Source organism: Serinus canaria, chromosome 6 (assembly GCF_022539315.1).
Source record: "Serinus canaria isolate serCan28SL12 chromosome 6, serCan2020, whole genome shotgun sequence".
Lineage (NCBI taxonomy): Eukaryota > Metazoa > Chordata > Aves > Passeriformes > Fringillidae > Serinus > Serinus canaria.
In genome coordinates, this window is record NC_066320.1 from 15,705,695 (window position 1) to 15,730,160 (window position 24,466).

Here is a 24,466-nt window from a genome sequence, read left to right on the forward strand (position 1 = left end):
GTTTTATCTGGTGAATATACAGAATTTGTTAGGTCATGTCTCCATGCAGAGAACTGTATTAGGTCTCCTAAACCCTCTTAACCTCCACATTTTTGCAATTCACTTCTTCCTAACAATTTGTCCTACTTAACCCCAGCAGAACACTGCTGGAGTCCCTGACTAGGTAACTTAGTTTCTGTGCATGACCTGGCACACACAGAGAAGAGATTCTCTACCCAGGCTGGGGAATATTTCACCTTCTACCTACAGTGCTCTTGTACAACAATTTGTTTTTCTGTTTTTCACAGACCAGTGCTGCCAAGGGACCTTGGCTAACTGAAGGAAATGTCCAGTAGCTTGGAAGAACCACAAAGCTGTGATAAATCCACCATGTCTGCAAGCATGGCTGAAGAACAGGTGTATAAATTGTTTTCAGGAACTAGAAGCAGCCTGAGGTGGTAAGTAAGGGTCCAGTGAAGCAGAAAGCAGCAGGCTGGGGCACTGTTGTGATGAAAGTAGTTTCTCCCACTCCCCCAGGAGAGGAAAATGAAAATCCAATTTTGTTAAATGAAGTCCAAGTTGTTCAGCTGAAACCAAAATAAAGAACAAGATATTAAGAGAGAGTGCACAAAGCATGCCACCAAAGCTATACTTTTTGTAGTTCCCTTGCACCACTAGCAGAGGCAAAAGATGTGCAGCCTGAAGGAAGGGCAGGAAGCAGACTCCATTCAGTACCCTTACTTCCAGTAAGAGAGGGTGGGACTTGAAGAAGTAGCAATAAATCAGATCTGAAAATGTGCCTTCTACAAGATGCAATTTAGGATTGCAGGTATTTATTGCTGTGCATGTTCTGGTTTGGTTTTTTTGCTTAAGCCCAGGTAGTCTGAATCACCAAGGAGGGGACAATCAGATCTCTTGCCAACTAAAGCTTCTGTTCTTCTTCCACTTGTTTAGGGACCATGAAGGGATTCTTGTCTGAAAAATGAAGAGGAAAGCCAGGCAAAGCAGTGAAACAGCCTGCTGGTGAATCAGAATGCATGTAATTGGCCCAGAAATACCTACCACCCTCCTATTGGGTCCACCTAAGATCTCAAAGCTGCTTGAGAGGCCACTGACTGCCAAAACATTTTAGCACCATCTCTCTTTCATCTTGCATTGGAAAATGCTACTCTGAGGCAAGATGAGTTACCCAGCTGAAAGCAAAGAAGAAACATCAGTCTATCCTGAGTCAAGCTTCCTTTTCAAATGATGCCTATCTATTATGTTAGTCTAAAACCCAACAAGTGACAATAGGAACTGTAGGTGTCTGAAAAATTTCAGTGTGAGAACACAGAATATTCTTACACAGGAAATTGGATGGGATGAAGCTTGCAACGCCATCCTTTTTTTCAAATTGCAAAAGTTCCCACTAAAATCAAAATGACTTTCAGAACAGGTCCAAGCCAGGATACTTTTTCCTCTCCAGACCAATGAAGAATCTTTTCATGTTCAGAGAGTTTTCCTTTCCCTTTCCTGGTTGCTGTTCACACAGGGAAAGGGTTCCACAGCTGAACTTTGAAGACAGCTACCACCCATATGCTCATCACTTCTACTGAGGACAAAGGAGTCCACAGTGAGCACTGAGGACTTGAACAGATTTCCCAATTTTTCTGATTTAGCAGGGAGTAACTTGGCTGTGAACATAATTATTTGCTCTCAGGTGAATCCAACCGCAGCAAGACTTTTTCTAATATATCTTACTGTGGAGAAAAGGCCATTTCAGAGCTGGGACACAACACTGTGATAAAAAAAATACTTTTGAAAAATTATTAACGACTTCACCTCCCCTACCTTATGTGTTAGAACACCCTGCTTCCATAGTCTCACTCAATATACAGGCTAGTCACATGCCATGGCTTAGAGATTTCAAACAGAGACTGCAATGAAGCACCAAAAAAATCAAGTAGTGCAGTTAACATTAAACACTAGTCATTCTTTAGAGTTTCAGTTCTGGTCAGTTCTGTCATATTATGACCATCAGAGAAGCTCCTGGAAAAAGAGGTTAAGTCAAACCATGCAAACATGCAGTTTTTAACTTCATTAACCAGTGGTCAAGAACTGTTTAGCACAGGAAAAAAACTATTTCACTGGGTTTTCTAAGCACAGAAAAAGTGATGATTTTATTAAAACAATTTCTGCTGGGAAAATGCATTCAGAATGCAGAACAGATGTTTCCCAGAGCTGGTGGAGAGTCTATAGCAAAAACCTTTCATAAACCCCCGTACCCTGGAGATCTGAGCAAATGATTTGAGATATATCCTTCAGCATTTCCTGTCAGTGGAATAGCTGAAGCTCCCTCAATTTACTTAAAGAAAAATAAATTAAAGAAAGGAAGAATTCTGAGCCCCAAATTCCCTGCAGGAATCTGTTTTTCCTATTCAGAGTAAGCTGACTAGCTGCAATAACTCAGGAGAGTCCCAAGGTCCAGAGGCTTGACAGGCAGATGTGTCATCTCCACATCAGCTGTGAATGCTGGTGCAGGGAAGTTCACAAGAGGAGGAAGGTGAGCACAGCTAAGCAAACCTAGGGCTGCCCCAGACATCAGCTGCAAAGCACTTAATGGACCAAAATCTTATTCTTCTGCTGGCCAGCTGTATTTGGAGTGGGATGGCAGGCAGAGCAGAAGTGCAGGCAGCACCATTCCCAAACACCCTCTATTTTCCCTAGATACTGCCTGCTCTTCTGGAAGTGGCAACATTGCTTTTATACTGTGATGCATCTTGTTTTAAAGAAGGTATTGCAAGAAAGAAGACAATCTGACCCAACCCCTCCACTGAGAGGTAATGCTTGAGGGGATCAACACACTCTGGGTAGAAGGAAGGACTGAGGAGACTGAAAGAGGTCTTTTCTCGTGGGCTGTAACAATCACTTCTGTTCCCTAGGGTAAAAAGACAGATAAATGAAAGATAAAAGAAAGAAAAAAGTTACCTACAACCTGTGTCATCTCACTGGTTTCTTGCAGTGACAAAGAGCCCTGCAAGTACAGTGCTTCTACTGAGGCAAGTGAGGGTGAAATACAAAAGTGGGCACATGAGTATCCTGGCCATGTGAGTGTCTGTTGTTTAGCCAGGTCCCCACACATGGTGTAAGATTTCTCCCCTCCCAGCATATAAACTGAGTAATGCACAGTACCAACTGTCCCTATCCCCTTGCACTTCATTTCTTGTCAATCTGATGGATCAAGATCTACTCCTAACAGGTGTCTGCTTCACTATTACATTCCTCTCAATTCACAAAATTCACCTTCCCTCCCTGTCTCTCTTTTGGAAGGAAACAGAAAGGAAAAGGAAGAAGGAAAGTGAACTTGCAGGCAAAAAGGAAACAGTAGGAGCTGGCTTGGGTTCACCCATTGCTGTCCTACTAGACAGTATCAACGTGACAGCCCCCCTCAGCTGACATTCCTTTCCTTCTAACCTGCAGAGTCTAATTTCTTCAGCCTCAGCGCAGCCCAGGCTGCTCCAGACAGAGCCATGCACTATTCCCTGTGCTGCCCTGCAGCAGCTCCCTGCCCTGCTCCAGCTGGGGCTTCCAGGGAGAGCCTGCTGCTCTCAGCAACCCAGCCAGGCCACTTCTCTCCTTCAGCATTCCTAATCAAGAGGAAAACCCACCATTCCTAAACCCACCTTGTTTATACTGTATAAAAAATAACTCAAAATGAAAACACTTCCATGGGAAGCTAAATTATGTTTGAATGGAATTAAAACTCTTTCCCTGAAGAAAGTTTTGTGCCACTAGAGAGACCTTTCTTGCTGCCTAGACATTCAGACACTCACAGTCCTGGACCTTCTTGGAGAGTTTTTGGTACCTTCTCATGCCCTGGGAGCCTGAACCATGTTTAACAGGCAGCTGAGCAGCCTAAGCAGATATAGCTGAGACACTTCATCTGCTTGGTTACCTACCAACTCCACCACAGCCCATTTAAAGAGCACCTGAAAGCAACTGCCAAACCAGGGAAACTGAGGCAGGAGCCAGCACTGTGGCCAGACAAGTGGGACATAAAACACTTTGGGAGCACGAGCCAAATGTAGCCACTGTTAGGTAACCTTAGACCATCTCCTTCTCCAAGGTCTTCCCGGACTCCCTGGTGAAAGAGGTGCCCAAATCCCTTGCTGTCATTGGAAGAGTCAAGGGGGAGCTGAGAACTGAGGGCAGAGGCTCTTTCCTCCCTCTCCCTGCTGCCCCATGGGTGCTGGGGGAGCTGCCCTGTCCTTCCCAGGGACAGCTGTGCTTTGCAGGGGGAGTGGGGTCTCAAACCCACCCCACCACAAACTGACTCCAGGATTCAGCAACAGCAACAAGTGAAGAAAAGGAGTGGCTGATCCCCTCCCTAACACAGCCTGATGCATCTCACACTCCCTTTTTCTCTCTAGGAAGTGGAACTGCAACTTAATCTGAATATTTCCTTTTGCTTCTGATCTTTGCCCTGGAGAAACTTGTTACCCATTCCCTGGGGCTGTCCAAGTCACCATCTGGCCTCAGAAATACAACAGCAAACACAGTCCAGTGTTCCAGCCTAAAACTAATTTGCTTTCTTTCCCCACTTGACAGCTGAATAAATACTTTGTCCTCACCATTTGAAAAGGGGAGCTGCAGCAAAGGGGTTTTGTCCACTGCAGCTACAAGCATCAGCCTTGTCTCCAAATTAAGCCTGAACAAGTGGCTCAAAGTGAACGCATTTATTCCACAAATGTAACCCCTTTCTGTTCAGAATCAACCACAAGCAGTTTACAACTTCTAATTTATTTGTTGCTTGCTATTGTCCAACAAGCCATTTTGACAATTGATCGTTCCCTTGACCTTCCAGACATTTTTCTGACCAGTGTAAGCAACTTTTATTTTGTGGACACAGATTCCTGCTTGAAAGTAGAGAGCCTGAGGGTCAAGACAGCCCAGCCAGTCTTTCAGAGTGACCATCCTGCAATGACTGCTCTCAGAGCATATTAGACCCTACTCTTTCATGGACTGTTTCTGCCTCCAAACTCATTTGCCTAAAAGACTCAGAAATGACAAGGCAGCTTATGCAATTGAGGCAAATACAATTTTTCATTTGAGCAAAGATTCAAGGAAATTAGGCATTTGCCCAGCTCTGAAGCAGAAATGCATGATTTCATCAATGCCACAGTTACTGGCTAAGCACTGTCGAATTTTACAATTAGGGTAATGGATTTAACTTTCAATGTAATTTCCATATGGATAAACTGATCTCCTCAAGTACATTTGCCCATGTGCTCCCTTCATCACAGTTAATTAATATAAAACTATTTAATAACGTCCACTTAAATACAAAAGACCATTCAGACTCTTCTGGCATCAGTAAAAGCAACAGCCTCCAAATGTGACACACCAGCTGTAGACGAGAGCAAAAGAAAATTTAATTAAGAGCGATCAAGAGCACGACAGTTGCAAACAGAAATCAGATGTTATAAATGTTCCTACATTGTGATTTTCCCAGCTCCTCAAAGGGTTAATTGTGCCAACCAGTACCAACTTCCAGGTGCTTTAGATGTGCCCAAGAGACCTTTTAGATAAGGAAAATGGTGGGGCTGGGAGCCAAAACCTGGCATAGATAAGTTCGGAGCAGCAGGGATTTGGCATCATCTGTGCAGGAGCACTGCAGCAGCTGTGCCCAGAGCTGCAGCTATGCCCCGAGCTGATGGTGGCACCACACTGAATCAGAAGAAGCTGTTTGGAAGCAGCTTCAACCATGGCATCAATGGATAGCTTCTGCAGATGTTTTCGGGTGCTTAAATAATGTTAATTGCTCATTAACAAAATCCATGTTATTTAGTTTCTTAAGTGCAGCATTTGACAAGAGTGAGACTGAGTTACTCGCCTTCCTGGATGATTTCTGAAAGAAGCATATGAATTGTGACTCACAAGATAAGCACAACTAAAGTCTCCACTAAGAATGAGTAAGTGGCAGTGTTTGAAATAGCTGGGGATTTTTGTTACAATGGAGAAAGCTTTATTGCTTGGATGGATTCATTTGTGCAGTATTGCAGCACTCATAAAACCACTAAAATAAAACTGTGTGAGGCTGAACATTGACTGCACAGCAGAAATCAAACCACTTATTTTGACAGGTGGAAGGCCACCATCCAGAAAACTTGATTTCAGGGAACAGTTCATTTACAAAACAAACTTTGTGGAGCATGTGACCACCTGCCACTGGGAACTTAGACAAGAGGAAAAAGAAGATCTTAGTCCACAGGAAATGTGGAGCAAGTAACAGGGCTGTGTCATTCAGGCTGTGCTCTGCCCATCCAGGTGTACTCAGCACCTATTGCTCGGGACTGTCTTTACCCTGCCCTGCAGAACCTTCATCACAAAGAAAAGGGAAAAGGGAGATAGATTTCATTCCTCTGTTTGTCACAAGTCTGGAACACCACAGCCAAGTGTGAAAAGGAATACTGCAAGCCCACTAGTCCCACCTGGTTGCAAAGCAACATGCCATACTGGAAAGACCTTTGATGAAAGAAAATCAGAGCCTGCCTATCTGTTGGTGGGACAGCAGGAGTAAAGACTCTAGCACCTCTTCTTGCTTGCTACTCAGGCAGGTCTCAAGCAGCACTCACTGCACAGGAAGGCACTGGACAGCCCCTGAGAACAGGCAGATGTGGCCAGCAATCTGACTTCCCCACTGTCCTGACTCAGGGCTTCTTCTCCAGCCTTTCAAGGGAGATTTGTCCCCTTTGCACATTTACACACTCCATGCTCTGGCATCTTGACTTGATGACCTTCTCTCCTCTCCTACCACCATGCACCAGACTGGCAGATTCTAGTCCTGTGACTAGAAAAAGTGCATCCCTAAGATGAGAAAAATCCCTCTCAATAATTTCCAGAAAAGACTTCAAGCTGGCACTCAGAAACCCACAAAGAAAAGCATTTGGTGTGAAAATATCAAACCTAGAGATAGGCATTTTCTAGTGGAAGAGTCTTAACTACAGAGGGAATTAGAAGGTCTACCAGATAAGGGTATGGGGTTTCTAGACAGTTATCTTTACCCTGGAGAAAATCAGGCAAGTTTGAGAAGGTTGCAATAGGACTGTAAGGCTCTGAGCTGGGAGAAAAAAACAACAGTATCTACTTTTCTTCAAAGAGAAGATCACTGGCTTACTGTATGGAAGGGTAGATTTGGAACAGGGGATGACTCTGAAAAGCAGAGCAAACAAGAACACTCTCGGCCCTAGAGGGCTTCCTCAGCTCCTCCACAGGGGAGCTCCTGCTTTGCCTTAGCAAACCACAGAGCTGTGGGAAATGCATTTCATGGCTGTCTGCTCTGGTAAAACCCCTGAGTGAATCGACTCACAGAGGTAAACATTTGGAGTAGTCACAGGAAAATCATCTGGCACAGCTAACCAAACCTCAGCATCAGGCCAGCTCTAGGCACCTACCTTTCCACTCTTGAGGCTTCTCTTTTCCTGTTAAAAATGTGCCTGGACTGCAAAGAGACATCCCCAGAGTGCATGTCACGTGTTGTGGAAAACTGAAAGGAGGTATGCAGACAGCTGGACAGAGCCCTCAGACAGGTCTGCTGGAACAAAGATGCTCCTCTACTCACTCAGGAGGAAGCAACCTTCACTAAAGATTTCCCAGGGAAAGAGCAGACCCCTGCAGAGAGTTCACAGATGTGGGTTATGTTACAGCACGTACATAGTTACTCGCATTGCTCCTGGCCAATTGTGACCAATACAGCTCAGGTTAAGTTAGCACAACCCATAGCCTTGCTCTAAGCCTAAACAAATTAAAAGTTGGGCTCCAAGCAGCCCTAAATGCTGTGGTTCTGTGAAATCCAGCAGTGCTCAAGTCCACTTCTTCTACCCTGAATCAAGGGATGTTATAGTAGAGCTCCAAATATGAGTTACAATGGGAAAACCAGCTGAGGTGGCAAGCATGGGTCAAATCAGCTGAATTTAACAGTCATGCTTTCAAATCCATAAATCAGATCTTCCCTGGAATCTCAGTTAGTCACGGTCTAAATCCCTGGATTTTGCAGTCTTCTAGATGTATATTTTGCATTAAGTTAAATTTCACTAGAAACATATGAGTAGCATTCAAGAGGACTCAGATGTAACGTGCAGCACCACTACTGGCCACAGCCCCTTCACTGAGGAAGCTCTCCCAAAGTGAAACAGCAGAAACCCTGCTGGTGCCTGCCACCAGTACCTTGAGCATTCCACTGGGGAAGTCCTGCTCTCCACCCTGAAGTAGCACAACTCTCAGCAGGAGAGCTGCACTCCAGCAACCTGTCCAGCAAGTAAATCCAGCTTACAGGGGAACCAATGCCTTTCCTCAAGAATGCAACCAGAGGCAGCGACCATGAGCATCTTAAAACAAGAAAAAGCAAAGCATCCTGTTGCAGATAGGCCCATGTGCAGATGTGGTGAGGCAGCAGAGCAGCTGCCTGTATTTTCACAGCACACTCAAGAACAGCAGAGCTGCTGCCAATGAACCAGGTCCCTGCTCTTAAGACAGGGTCTAATGCAGAACTCCTGTCTGCCTCATTTGTCAGAGAATTACTTGCATGAATTTGCTGTCAGAGCCTCCAGTCACTGACAGCGGTCTCTGTGTCCCCTGATCTCAGCAGAGAGCCTGGGTGCAAATATATCCCTCTCCCAGCTGCACTGTTATCTGAAGCATTACTTGAGCTAGAAAAGATGCTCTTTGAATTTCTTCTGCCAGTCATTTGTGGCAGTGTGAAAGGCTCATCAAGGCCTTCAAGCCATGAGCCTCAAAACCTCTCGGGATGAGAGGTAAAGAAAACCTGTTTGGGCTGTTCTTGAAAAGCATTCTTGGCGACAGTGGGATGTGGAGTCAGCTTCTCAGCAGCAGGCCCAGCACAGCGTGGCATCAGTGAGGGCAGCCAGGTGCCCTCAGCTTCTGCTCTGCTGCTGCCAAACCCTGAAGAGACAAACTTGCCCTTCTTACTCACAGAGGTGCCTTTCAGAACTAGAAACTGTCTCTATGATACAAAAATCAGGTAAAGGGGTAATGTATCAGAGAAGTCCTCATAATCCCTAAAATGCCCATAAAAACTTAAATCAAGCCAGTTAGTATTAAACAGGCACATTCCTGTAAGAGGCATGGCAAGAAATAAGGCCTTCTTCCCCTGTGCCTAATGCTTCAGCAGATAATCTGAACCTTGCACCAGTGCACTCATTTGGGTCCAAAAGAGAGGTGACACTGCAATTTCCAAGCCTGCCTCTGGATTCTCCTTTTTTCCCACTGCAGCAGATGAATCCTCAAAGCTTTCAGTCAGATTTCTTCTAAACTAAATTATATTGTAAAAGCAAATATTTTCACTAGCAACTATTCACAAAGCAACAATTTTCATTAAAAAAATACAAGAAACTTTTCAGAACTGCAAATTTTTTGAAAAATCTTTCATCAAAGTGATTAGGAGTTGGTGATGCATGGGTTTGCTGAGATAGCTCTCACTGGCAGATCTCCAGGCAACAGATTCACTTCATTATGTTCTGAACCATTACAGTCTCTCTACAGGTCCAAATCCTAAGGGAATCCATTTCAACACCACTGCATGAGAACATCTGATTTTCATAGTAAACATCTAAACTTGACCCCATGGAAACAGAGATAGGGAGGCAGCTAAGACCTGCATTTTAACAATATGCCTCATTGTTTGCCCCTCCTTCTAGCAGCAAAACATTTTTAAGGAAGAGGAGAAATTCCTTGTCTGGCAGATTTTATATGGTATTACACATGGTGATAGCAGGATGGGCAGGTGACATGGAGGACATAGTTTGGTCTGCAACACTTCTTGTAATACAAAGTAACAAACAATAAGATCACAAGCAAGTCTCAGAGTTTAGGACTTAGGCTCAATGGAGAACAGCCAATGAGGGGAAAAAAATCTCTGGTTTAGAAAATTAGAAAAATCTTAACTCAAAGAAAGGTAAAATGTTCAACTTTAAACAGCTGTTTTGCCAGATCACTGATTAGAATAAAACTAGGTTTCAGGTAAAACAGAGCTGAGGTGAGAGACCTGTGGAAAGGAGCCCAGAGCTCATGTAATGATCACAATTTAAAATTGGGTTGGAGGACAGCACCTTGGAGAAAACCTTCAGGGAAGTCATGGAAGGGTCTTGACAAGAAATTACCTAGCTGGTAGCTCTCGGTAGAGCACAGCTCCTGGCATTCACTCACAGTTAATCTGCACTGCATGCAAATAGCCTCGACTAACACAGCTCAGAGCTTTAACCAAGTCACTGCAGATCAACAGACTTCTAACAACTACTTGGATTAACTGGGTTCCACTCAGCCACAGACCCCCACCATGCCTGCCTTTCCCTCAACAGGGCCTGAAGAAAACTCCACTCGTACAACGTAATCTAATGCAGGATGTTTGCACACAAGATGCTATTGAAAAACTACTGCAGTTTTCAGATGCTTTGCCTGTACTCTTCCTGATAAACTTTTAGGAAGGAAGTTCCTTTGGAGCAAATAAGACTCCTCACAGGAATAAGGACCATCAGGTCATACACTGCACTCCAGAAGGCTTTAAGTACATAACACAAATGATGCAATTCTCTGTGTAATGTCAATTCCCAATGTGACCACTAACACAAAAGAATCTGGGTAGACTGCACAGAGAAATCCAGACAAAGCCAAAGATGAACATCATTGCTGGAGCACTGAAGTAAGGTACCAAGGAGACAGCCACCCCTAAAATCCACATGAGCAGTTTTTGAGGGGATTGGCAGAGAGCTCTGAGCCAGTATTCCTCAGAGGGAAGGAACCATGATCCTGCTCTGTGACTTTACCAAGGAGACAATACTATTTGGTCCATTGCTTTCAGATACTAGGAATAAAACGCTAGCTCCAATATTTGCTGAGAAAATGCTTGGAAATACTGAACTTCAATGCATTTCCCTCTCAAGCAGGATCACAAATATTTAGTTTCTGAAAAATTACCATGGCATTTCTGCAAGCAGGAAATTAATGGAGAAAACATGCCTGAAGCACACTCCTGCTGTGAAATTAAGATCAGGACAGAGATCCATGGCAAAATCCAAAGAGTTCTCTGATTCCCTGCCCCTCTCTCTCAAGGACCCAGAGAAGTACCTAGCCCTTTTCTGGACAATGACTGGGAGAGGGTGAAAACTTGAAACATCTGACAGTCTCTGTCTTTTCCAGCCAAGGCAAAGCTTTCCCTCAAGCAGTACAATGCTGGATCCAGAGGACCACGTGTCCAATCACTCCTAAGTACACGGGAACCTCAATCCTCCTGCAGAGCCTGACAGCTGCAGATGCCCCACACCACCTATTAGGGTGCACACCTACAAAGAGCCCAGCAGTGTCAAACTGCACAATTTTCCCTTCTCTTCCCAGCTGAACAGCATTGTTTGAGAACAAGGGAACAGCACTGGGCAAGAAGAATGCCTGGGCTACCAGATGGTCAGAAGGGCAGCTCCCTGCACGGAGAGCCTGGGTGTCTGTATATAGGTACCAAGGACTTCCTCCACCATACCGCTAATCCGATTAACAGCTTTAGGCAACTCTGCAATGTTATCATTCAAGGGCTTCCATTCATGAAGGGTCTTAGGCTGTTTCTGTACAGAGGTTGCATTCTTCCCACTGGAAATAAAGCAGGGAGTAGGATTTTCTCCCAGGGAAGAAAAGGAGCCCAATCCCCCACCATGCTGAAGTAGGCCACCCTCTTACAATTCACAAGAGTGTCAAACAAGCCTCACAAGAGAAAAATCAATCCTTGCTGCCCATGCAAAGAGCACCTCACAGGGCAGGTGACCACGGAGAAGGTCACTCCGTGTGTGCCCTGCAGAAAGCATCACAGTCCCAAGGGCCACCCATTTGTCAGCTGCACACCCAGGGGTACAAATGAAACTTACTAGAGATGAGGACAAGGGAAAGTGAGTGAGGTGACATCTGTGTTCACCCAAGGCAAAGCACGGCGTGATGTATCAGTAAAAAGTGCAAAGAAGAGACTGGTCCAAACACACCACATGAGCCATGGCTGTAAGAGACCCGTGCCAGCACGAAATGATACAGATGTGAGCTATAAAACCCAGTTCACTTTCCAGATGGCACAGGTCTGGCACCAGTGCCAAGTGAAAGAAATGTGCTAGACATGACAACTAAAAAAGTTACCAGAGAAAACTGATACATTCAAACATATCTGACTTTGCTTTCCCAGTAATGTCCTCATCTAACTCCAGGAATCAACAAAGGGATGTGAAAGAGACTAGTGCTGCCTGTCCCACTTAGTCCTCATTTTCTGATCTATCTTCTGCTCCTAATAACCTACCACCTAAAAATGTGTGAGAGCCAAAAACCTGACAGGGTAAGTGACACGGCAATGCAGGACAATGGCATCTCCAGGGAGCTGTCCATAATCTGAAGAACTGGACAGCCCTTCTCTACCCAGAATTTCAGTTACACTGACAATTAAATATGCCTGTCTTGAACGTGCCATCTTTCACACTCATCCCAGTAGGAAGCTGGACCACTCATCTCCAGAACCAGACCTACATGGTACTTAAGATGCTCTGAAGCCAAAGCTAGGCAGTTACAAGGAAAGAGAACCAGCCACCAGTGCTTTCAATGATAGATGAGCTGAGTTGCACAGCGGTCAGGTGAACGTACAATTTCAGTGATTTGTGCCTCTACACACCCTCTCACCCTACTTGCTAACCTAGAGGCAGAACAGCAAAGAAAACCAGAAATTTGTTCTGACCTTCTTTGTCTCCAGTCCCTCTGGTACCTCTCAGAGCTCAGACTTGCAGCAATTTCTCTCTTGCAGCATAAAGTGAACTAGAGGGAAAAACACTGTGGGGAGCTCTCTGAATCAGATGCAGTGTTTCAGAGACTGTTGGAGCTGAAGTCCAGTCAGAGTCCTGAGTAAGAAACACCTTTGGTCTGGCATGAGACCGAGGACACATTAGAGTTGCACAGGGGAACAAACTGAGCAAACACTTTACGGAAAATCAACACCATTGTTAACCTATTTTGATTAGAATATCACTTCTAGGGCAGTCTGGATGCACTACTGCAATGAGTTTTACTAGGTAGACAGCTGAAAAAATTCCATTAAGATCATACAGCAAAAGAAAAAGGAGCACAAGAAGAGTCAGAACTCCCAACAAACTGAGTGGCCCAACTTCAAACACATCTCCTTCCAAATCAGCAAAAAGGTATTTCGTCATAGAAAGAGATCAGTGCTATAAATCTGAAAATATCCCTCAGACAAGACAGGATTTGGCCACATCAACATGTGACTTGATTTTTATTTAACAAAGTTTGAGCTGGATCCCATCCTCCGTGCCACAGCTAAGCTCTGCACACACCACCCTGCCTGTGGGAACAGCATCACGAGGGAAATGGAAGTCCCCCTTCCCTAAGGACAAAACCAGGTGAAAGAAGGCATCCCCACCCCAGGGCTGCCCTTACCTGAAGTGTGCCTTGCGTTGCCATCTGAGTGCTTTGTCAAGTCAACAGTTCTGTCTACTTGAAACAACTTCAGATCATCTTCATCTAAAGCGATATCTCCCCAAAAGGCAGCTGGAGAGAAACAAAGTGCAGTTAGTTTAGTTTTTATTTTGGAAGGAAGGTACAGTTCCCAGTTGGCTTGTATCACACATCAAAGGCAATGACTTTGTGGACCAGAGAAAGGTCAAAGGTTGCTGCAGTTCTAGAAGTACCAACAGTGGACATCAGTGGAGGCCAAGTGAGAGCACATGCACTAAATCCCACACAGATCCACCAAAATGAGATGATTACCTGGGATTCCTTGTGCCACTCACTCACACAGGTGTGACTCTCAACGAGGTGGTGTTCACTCCTCATTAAAGCCTGAAGGAGGCAACCACCAGCACTGTCCTCTTTCCTGTGAAGGAACTAGGTAAGTCACAGCTCAGATCCTTACTGAGACGCTGCACTGCACCATCCCCAGGTGAACAGTGTGTGTAAGACTGGAGAACAGCAGTGAAGCACTCGAGCTCAGCAGTGTATATCTAAAGGCTACAGGCTTCAGGATCTCACACACCCAGACACAATGCACTGGTCCCAATCCAACTTGAGAGCCAGCCTACCATTTCCACTTAGCTAGAGAAACACCAGTTATTTGTCCCCTTGTGGATTAGTTCCCTAGATTTAAGTTTGCAGAGTTTTCAATTTTGTAAAAATCTTGGAATTTCAGTCAGAAGGCAGCAAAATAAGGTAAACAAACAGATCATTTGACATTCACAGCTCAGAGAAATGGACTAGAAATCATTTGAGTGGAAAAAATTACACCCCTGGAGTATCCTGGCTGAGTTGATGCTGCACAGTACCAATAGGAACCATTTTGAGATTTTGAACAAAATAAACATAGGCAATGAGGCTGTTGACCAAGCCTAGCGGATCTTTCAGAGATAACCAGATTATCAACAGAGCTCTTAAAACTCACACAAGAAGCCTGTATAGGCTGATGAAAAATTAGAAAAAACAGAGCAAGTTAATTGATGGTATAGTTGAAGAGAACTCAGTCAGACAGACAAGGAACAATACTAAGGCACTGTCTGCAACAATGACCAGATTTGATGAAATTTCTTTTTACTTCTCTTGTTAAGTCAACATTAACATTACTTGAGGGGAAAAAGCATCCCATTGCTACACTAGGAACATAACTGATCAAAGCATGTTAGGCACATAGAACCAATGTGCTTTACCAATCATCTCACCTTTACTGCCAAGACCAAATGGAACACGGACCTTTGCCTGAATCTCAGAAACTGGCAATCAGATCTGTGGCAACTGAATTAAGAAAGGTTAACTCAGAGTTTTCTCTGACACAACATGGCACTGGTGCTGATGAGGGACTTCATTCCTCTATTCTGCATCCCAGCACCTCAGTCAGTACAACAGTATTTGCCAGTGTCACTGGTCTGGGACGTGGGCATGGAAAGAAATCTTTGCTTGCTCCTGCCTGCTACAAGCAGCAGAGCCCTGGCACGAGCAGAGGGTGACTCCACTGCTTCTCCCTTTCCCTGAGACAAAGCTGTCTCCTCTGTCTACCTGGCTGGGGCAGCCTCAAGAGAGGCAGGTTCCAGCTTTTTGGGGTCTCCTTAAAATTGCTACCAAAACCCAGTTCCAGAAGAGGACATAGCTAATGCAGGCAAATCTATAACAGACTAACATCATCAATAACTAGGGTAGACCCTCCATTTGTTACACAAACACAGAACTCAGGCTCTCCCCAGCTTCTGGGCAATCCAAGCTGTCACTCAGAACAGAGAAGAACACAAAATACCGGCAGATCTCCCCCAGGTAACAAGTCTACCAGAACAGCCAAACATCCCAAGCAGATTGGGATGAAAGTGGAAGTGGAAGAAAGCAGTGAGAGGTTCCTGTGACTGCAGTTTGAGGAGAAGGTATTTTATCCATCACAGAAATTACTTGCCCGGAACAATGTGGAAGTTGAGAGGCAGGGGTGCAAATGGCATCCCATTGCCATCCCATTGCCACCCCATTGCCATCCCATTGCCATCCCATTGCCATCCCATCACCTCCCCAGCCACGTTTGGGAAGTCACTGCTGTATTGGCCACCTGCCACCAGCATTCCCTACCCTCCTGTCAAACCTACTGTCCCAGCTCATGGCCACCACCCTGGGCTCAGTGGCTCTTGTCCTAGCCCCACACAGTCTGTTTCTCAGGCTAAGGCAGCCCATCCAAAACACAGCTTTCAGGGGAAGCCTGCAGCCTGGATTTACACCTAGGGAATTGTTATGTTTTCCTTCCCAATGGAAGGCAGCAGTTTACTCCCAGTTCTAGCAAAGGGATCTCTTTCTGTTACAGAGTAATGCATCATCCTGAAAGATAGCCCACTACAAAAGCAGAATTTCCCTAGGATTTATTCCCAGCTCTCTGCAGTCCCAGTGTGCTCCAGGGGAACCATGATTTATCCCAGTCCCCAGCCAGCTGAACAATTTTCCTTGCTGGATGTCCCAGCTGAGAGTGCTACACTGCAACTTCTCCTGTGCCATCAAAGGCCCCTTCCCAAAGACATGCAAGCCTGAAAGCCTGCCTCCACCCAGAGGGAGCTGTCCCACAGGAAAGCCCAAGCACTTTATTTTAAAGGGTCACAAGTTCAGAGACTGCTGGCAAACAAAGCATCTGAAACCATCCCTTCTGGTTTCTTTTACTGAGTTCTCAATTTTAATTTAATGTGGGAGGATTTCCAATTAAAAAAAAAAAAAAAAGAAACAAACAAAAAATATAAATCTCCAAACAGCAGGCTAACAAGCTTGGAAAGCAGAGTTTCTCTTGGCAGAGTTCTGCAGTGTACACCCAGGTGCAAACTCTAAACACACAGTGCAACAGCATGCCAGCTTTTCTTTGAGAAAATGCATTAATCCCTCTAGATAGTAAGAACAGAGCAGCTCTTACTGAGCTTGCTGGAGCCAACATGAGAGACTTTGCTCCCCTACTGGATTGGTAACCTGCACCAACCCCCTGAATGCTGAACCTCACCACCCCCCAGCACATGCAACCAGAGAGCAGCTCTTTCCTGGGCAAAGGGGAAGGATGGCTGGGTTAAACAAACAAATTCAGCTCCAAAATGAAAAAAGCAGCCTGGCAAGCTGTCTGCATTCTCAGCACATTTCTCCCACAGGAAAACAGTCCACATGCTGACATCTGAATCCTGTGCTGAGCACAGGGTGCCATGACACCAGGCAAGCAAGACAGGTGGCACTGGGAAGGAGAACACTTCCTTCTGGGCAGAGGACAGGCTCAACAGCTTTTCCAGGTGTCTCCCCCACAGCCAGAGCCCAAAACCATCGATATCTTCACAGTCCTCATTTTCCACAGTAACATTCTGGGGTGTCCCCAGCAGTGTGACAGCACAAAGTGTCTTCTTTCTAAAAAATTCATCCCTCTTCCCTACAAATCACCTCCAACTTGCTTCCCTGCCCTGCTCCAATGCCACCCTTCTCCCATTTCCCACTTGCATTTTCTCCTTTCCCTGGTTCTGAATAGCTCAATCTTATTTCAGGGGAGAAAAATAATTGTGCTGTCTCTCAAGAGAATTCAATTGAGAAGTGTTCACAACAGGTTAAAACATTTTCCATGAAAAGTGTGTTTCATCCAGTTTTTTTAATAGGAATCTTGTACTTTCTGGGTTTTTTTTTTCTCTCCTTCAAAGACACATAAGGAAAAGAATAAATCACCAAAAGAAGTTTATGGTATTCAGACATAAAATGAAATAATATTGTTCCTAAAAATACATCTCAACCCAAAATGTACTGCTGCAATTTGTTAAAACCAGGCTTATCTATAACATCTAAGGGATGGGTATCCTTCACCCTCACCACAGTTAGCTACAAGCTTCTACAAGAACACGAACCACTTGAGCTGCCAGAGAAAAACATAACTTCATCCTTGAAAAACATCACCCAGTGTCTGTTTGACCTGATCTTCAGCCACCAAGTTGGAGGCTTTCATCCTTTCAGCCATTTGCCTGTCACAAACTCTTGCCAGGAAGCCCCATTCCAGCACCAGTGGAGGCCATAGGTTACCCTGGTGGCAGGGATCAGCAGAGCAGTGCCCCTCTGCACACTGTGGAAGAGCACTGCAATTCCCCCCAGCACTGGCCAGAACCAGCTGTGACAGAGACGGACAGAAAGAGAGACTTTGGAAACATGTACACCCTGCCTGCCAGGAGAGCACCCTCCATCCCACTCCACCTCAAATACAGACTCACCATCTGAAGCTTTTATTAAAAAATGGCAGGGTTTAAGTGCTGACTGGGATCTGAACTTAGACTGAAGACCATGTCTTCCAGCTGGAGTCCAAGGGGCCCTCTTGCTACGGGGTCACACCAAGCTGTGTCACCAGCTCAAGGATCTGCTCTGCATTTGCAGCTAACTGGCACAGCTCACACTGGCAGATTTCCTTTCTGCCCTTCTAGCAGAGTTCTAACACCGTTTTGCTGCTCTTTCTGAGCAGGTGTCCCACAGGGTAACACAGGAATGGGCAGGTTAAACCAAGAGCACTGTGAACCCAAGCAGGTGCCTCAGATTTGTTTCACCGCTCGTCACCACTCAAACTCAGTTTTCATGAGCATTCCCAGCCCCTGTGTGCAGATAATAGCTGGGCTCCCGAGCACAGGTACCTCATGACTTGTGCCAGTACAAAACAGACAAGGAAGAAGTGCCTGCACAGTTAACCTTGACATCTCCAGTCCTGTGAGCATCACAGGCGGGCAGCTGATAGAGCCTGCCGGGCACAGACTCAGCTGTGCCACCCGAGTGACAGTGAGGAGCCACAGCCTCTCTGTGCCTCAGGGCAAACCCAGGATGTGCTCTGACCCCACCCACGAGATCAATCTCACCTGCATTTCTAAGGCACACTCTCTATCCCCGCCCACATCTCTGCTGGCCAGGGGAAGGCCCTGGGGCACCAATTAGTTCCTTTTGCTCTAGAGCTCACTGTACCACATCCAAATAACAGAAGAGAAAACCAAACCCTCCCACCTGAGCCACAGGAGCGCCTGGCAGGGGGTGCTGGGCATATGTGGACAGGGGAACACATCCCACCTCCTGGCAAACAGCAATGGAACTCCTCAGGCACTGGCAAAACCATGCCAAGTTATTTCTGAGCGTTTGCAGAATGCTTCCCAACCTGACAGGTCTGGGTGGTGGGAGATTTCATTTTCAGGGCTGGCCAGGCTCTCGTGCAGGCTAACACTGTGCAGTCTAACAATAAGAAAATAAATCAACAGATCAAAGCACCTTCCCAGCACCTCCATATTTCTTTTCTCGCAGGCAGACAGGTCTGTTGCTGAACCTCCTGCTGGCACAGGAACCAGCAGAACAATATTCTGAAGTATGCTAAGATTTATACCTTAGAGAAAAAACTCAAGGCATTCCTCAGGGCAAAGTAACAGCTGTGTCAGAGGGAAAAGCAAAGCCTGAAAAAGCAGAAACCTGTGAAAGAGGAGAGAGAAAAAATCCCAGTCCAGCAATCTGGAAATAGGGCCTGACCACGAGCATCAAACACTCAAAACAAAGGAAGATGGGAAACAAGCAGCTAGTTAACAAAAAGCATTAACACTGCCACATTCAGCAGTTGTGTTTTCATCCAGATCCATTTGTTTCTCCCCAGTAAGAAGGAGCAGAAGTTTCCCACTGGCCAGCTTTGGGGATGAGCTGCCATGGAGGCTCTGGTGGTAACCAGCTCCACTCAGGAAGGCTCTTTGGAGTCAGAGCTGGTGTCTGGCATCCGTGGGGTTTCCTGGCAATAGGGACTTGGTGATTCTGTCTTCACTGGGAAGGTCCCCTGTCCAGGGAGCACATTTTGTTTCAGAAATTGCTCTCAGTTTGTGTAGGAATGTTTATGAACATGGTCTGCTCCTAAATGGAAACAAATATTTCAAAAACATCAAAATCTCCTGGGAATCAGAGTCCAAATCCCTATTCAGATTTCTGCAGAAAGCTAAACTGCCTAAATTATCATGTGTAGTGCTCCCAAAGCACCCTCTCTTGGGAAGTGATCTGCAGGAGACCCAATTAGGCCAGAAATCCTGATTCATATTCAATGGATTTCCTATCCTGGGAGGTGACAAGGCGGGAATAAAGAAATACTTTGGGCTTGAGTTTGTTCAAAACTGCAAACACACATGTGAGCCTGCACAATGCCCAGCTTTTCTGTCCCTGGACTGAACACCATGCTATTTTAACCAAGAACCAAGCAATAGAGCTTGCCAGAATCAGGTTAGGAGAAAGGCATTTTCATTTTAAAATTCACAGGTCTCTTGCTGCTGGTTACTTCCTCACTCAAGGTCTTCATCTTTTCCACTCCAGCCCGGCAGCCACAGCAATGCAGCGATCTGCGAGCCCTGTGCAATGAGCAGGGCAGGAGGGCACCGTGAGCGCTGGAGCGCCGTGCCAGGCGGCAGGAGATCCGTGGCACAAGCAGCAGAGCAGCTCCCTCTATGGGCCCTGAAATGGTTAAACACCGGCGCCTTCCAGAGAGCCTGCCCGCCACGGCCGTGCCAGCGCTCACTGCACCTCGCAGCTTTAGGAGCTGCTCCCCTCCACCGGGGGGGGGGCAAACCCCAGCGCCTGGCTTAGCCCCTCGTGCTTCCTTCCACAGGAAGTAAATTCAGCTGTGGGAGCTTCTAACACTCTGTTTTCTGCTCCAGGTGATGGTGCAAGTTCCATGGCAATGCTGACATCAGATAGGGATCTGGCTGTGCATCTCTGAATTTTTCTCCCTGAAGGCTGCACACAATCTGCAGAGTGCCTCTTGGCCACATTTTTTGTGTAGGCAGGAAACGGACTTCAGGGAGAAGCTGTCATGGACTCATGAACACATGCAGTTTGAGCTCTGCCCCAACACAGACAGACAGACAGACATCCTCAAAGCCACACCAAAGCAGGTAAATTCACTTGGAGACCTCACCCCCTTTCAAGTGAAACCAAGCTCAGCAACTGACTTGGTTTTCCTGACCAGGCAACTCTGGCCCCCTCCTGCTACCTGATGGACACAGGTATCCTTCCTGGATTCTGCCCATTCCACTATGGCCATGACTCTCCAACAGCTTTTGCCACACCCTGCTCAAAGTTATTTTGGTTAAATGAAGGCAGCCAACAGGGACAAGAGACCCAAGAACCAGCTGTCTCCACCCCCTGCCAACCCCTGCACCCCACAGTGGATCCAGAAATGGGAACCAGGAAACAACACCATAACCAGATAAAAGGATTTTGCGGTCTGATCCTAAATGATAAGACCCATAAATAACACAGGGGCACTATTTGAGAGAAGAAGCCCTTTCTCCAGGTGCCTGTGAAGTGACCCTTGTTAGCTCAACCTGCAAGGCAGCAATGCAGTCTTGGAAATCCAGCATTGCTTCAGCTGCCCTTTAAGAGCAGGAAAGGGCAAGGTTCTGGGTAATGAAATCCAAGAATGCTTTTGTCAATTAATTATGGAAAAAGCTAAACTACACAAGCCCCATCTCACCCCCTTCATCATTTTTGCTGCTCAATATAACTTTAATTAATCTTTCCTTTGGCAATTTGAAGGAAGGGTGAGCACGCTGCAAACACCCACTGAGTATTAAATTGATTTTCTGTTTTATAGTTCTCTTTCCCTCCCTATTGGCCAGGCTGTGATTTGTGCCCCTTCCCTTGGAGGCATTTTTTCCATGCTAATATAATCCAAAGCCCCAAGCAACAATAGCATCCAGAAAACTAACACTTTGCACAGCCCATTGCTTCAGCACAGCCTCTGCCAGCACAGAGAAGATTCCCTCTTGCCCCCTTTTCCCCCACGCCACAAAAATTCAAAGCAACCGCCTCATTTCCATATCTTCATCATTTTTGCCTAAAAAACTGGCAATGTTTTTGTCCTAACTAACACATCAGGTCCCTGTAGTTTCCTGCCTGCCATTTGCAGCAGTGCATCTCAATTACCAAAGCACTAATGGAAAGCCTGTTCTGCTGGCAAACACCATCTCCTAGCTGAGCTGCCAGCCTGGTTTGGTGCTGCAGGTATCTGGACCTAAAACCAGAAGGGAGGAAAAAAGCTCAGCTGAGGTCCCTAATAACTCTACTTGGTCCCTAATAATCCCACCTCGGGCTTGTGGGGCTGCAATCAGGATCTTTAGCAGCAAGCACACCCCAGCACAAGGCAAACCAGGTGCAGCCCAGCTGGGCAGCAATGGAACAAACTCTTTTCATGGGACCTTCTCCTTTGCCTTGTAGGGACCCAGGCCCTGACTGTCACCAGGCAACTGTTTAAGGATGAGAGCAGTTGGGGATCACCTTCTTACCCCAGCACACCTCAAGGACAGGCATGGAGACTGGCTGCCAGCACTTTGTGTCTCAGGAATTCAGGCTCTTTTTCACCACTGGTTTTGGTACCACGAGTTAGGAGACCTTGACCTAAAATATTGCATGTTCCTTAGCAGCTGTCCCACAAGACTTTCTGAGCCTTATGGCCACCAGTTCCAGTCTGCTGGGAGGAGACATCCAGGTCAGACCTTTTCCTCAGATAATTCCCCCTACCATGGGACTTGCCCTGGATTTATTCTTCAAAAATCAGATTAGAAACATAACCTTAGAGATGACAGAATAAAAATTTAAGACTAAAACTCTTCTAATTTCATTTGGAATGGTGCAGTGGCTAAGCACTGTCCCCCCCCACCCCCACCCCAAGCACATTTCATTTCAAATTGCATCTTTTGGGGAGGGACGTTTTTCCTTCGGGTGGCCAGACACACACAGGTGTCAAAACCTCACTGTTCTCATCCCCAAGCACTGCAACAGGGGAATGGGTGACCCCAGACAGGCAGAAAATTCCCTGTCACCCCATGGAAGAAATTGCCTCATGGCAAAAATGAACAGAAGAGGAGCCATGAACTGAGCTGCTTCCTCAAAAAAGGAAGGTGGCAAAGCAGGCCTGATTGGAGCAAACTTTAGGCAGGCTGACAATTTAAAACCACATGGTCCTGGATGAAAGGAGGCAGTTCATGACAGATCACATCTATTCAAGGGCCAGACAAGGAAAGCAAACATAGGCTCATTTTACTCTTTGTTCTTTATCCACCAACACCAGGAGAGGAGTGCTGCAGCACCACTGGAAGAGAAAAAAGAAACGGACAGCAGGCAGGAAAGAAATGGGAGCTATTTATGGAGGATAGCTAATTTGAGCTGTTTACAGACTTTCCTTTTGAAAGCTCAGGGATGGGAGGGTGGGCAGGGAGGTGGTTTCAGCCATTAAAAATACAACGTGAGAATCCATTAATTTTCCATAGAAACAATGTCGTCACAGAAGCGAGACAAATCCGATCAGTCATGCAAATGTGCTGATGTTAAATTCTCAGGCCTGGGTGGGGAATTTGGGTTGCCAAAACCACCACAATGAAGAGATCAGAATGAGATCAGTACCCAGAGTGGCTGCAGCACTGACAGCATGGTGGGGGCATGGATGTAACCAAAGGGACCCCAGATTACAGCGGAGTTCGTGCCTTAAGCCAGGCACAGGTGTCCCAGCAGAAAAGACAAGAAAAAGTCATCCTTGCATGAGATCTCAGGAACCAGCAAATGCCACATTCGTACTCTGCAAACCAGAAAGGACCACAGCTCACTCCAGGGAATGAAGGTCTCAGCAACCTGCAGGACTGGGGCCCTCACAAGCTGCAAAGTCACAGCATCAGCAAAAAGCAAGAGGTGATAGCAGAGGAAATGGGTGAGCATAGCCCAGCAAAGCACTAGGCAATTCCAGTTTTGGAGAGAACTGTCCCAGGTAAGCATCAGCACTGTCCCAGGCACATGCTGAGCTGTGATGAAGTCTTAAACATTGCATTTGTGTTGTGTTAATAAGGGGCAAAAAAAGTTGATTTCCCCTCCGATAAAAAAAACCAAAAAAAACCCCTAAACAACCAAAGACAAAATGAGACCAACAGACTTTATCTCCTTTTTTCACTCTTCACTATAAAAAGCAAACTTTCCAAACACTTCCTGGAAGGAGATACTGCACGTGAAAAATTACAGTGGCACTCTCAGCAGGAGGAGTGGAAATCACTCACCCTGGCAGGGAACACAGCCCTTCCTTGCTGTCCCGTCACCATCCTGGACTGGCCTCACCACAAACACTTAGAGGATAAAAATAACCTTGCAAAGCAAAGTGCTGCACCTCCTGTAATACACAAAACATTACTACAGTGACACCTGGGACAAAGATGCTTCTCAGAGAGTCCCACCACTGGCAAAAACAGTCCAAAGAACCATATGAATAAAAACAAACGAGAGGTGTAAACACATCACAAGAGGAGCTCCCCGCAGGTTCATCCACCAAAGTATCAGTGTTTGTCCTCACAAACAGCTGTTTGGTTCACCTGCTCATTTTGAAGATGCACTGGTTTTACATTTGAAACCTTTGGTGCTACAGCCATGGGAATGCCCTCCACACAAGGGCTGCTCATGCTCATCAGGTGGCTGCTGGTGTCCACAAGCCTAGGAAAGGGCTCAGCCCTCCAGTGTCTGAGAAGAGGTACTCACATCACACTGTGCACCTCAGGCAAACTCCCTGTACCATCAACTTGTCCAGAAACAGACATTTACCAAGTAATTCACCCTGGTCACTCAAACCTGCCTCTACTGTCATGTGATTCAAAGACATGGCTCCCCCAGAAGGGGACAATCCTGCAGGAGACAGTGGTGCCCCAAATGGGTACTGTGCTGGAAGCTCAGTGTAACACAGCCCACAGCATGGGCTGCTGAAACTGCTCTTGGTTCAGAGAGACACTTGGTTCTAGAACCCCTAAAATGCCACAAGCCCCTCTGGTCATTCCCTGTCCGTTTTAAACCCCTACAAGAAGCTTGGAAAAAAAAAGGTGATTGCCTCATCATTCATACAGAGTGAACAGGATCTCCTGCGTCCCCTCTGTGGCTAACAAGGCTCACCAGCAGCCAGTTCAAATGCCTCTCT

General features: G+C 46.1%; 1 protein-coding gene across 8 annotated transcripts in view; it reads right to left on the reverse strand.

The window, feature by feature from the left end:
• Positions 1-24,466, reverse strand: part of TLL2 (tolloid like 2) — an 84,847-nt gene that overhangs the window by 41,189 nt on the left and 19,192 nt on the right. For all 8 annotated transcript variants that reach the window (XM_050976199.1, XM_030241161.2, XM_050976200.1 and 5 more), the window contains one exon: positions 13,444-13,554. In XM_050976199.1, coding sequence (XP_050832156.1) covers positions 13,444-13,554 — 111 coding nt within the window. The remainder of the gene's footprint in view (positions 1-13,443; positions 13,555-24,466) is intronic.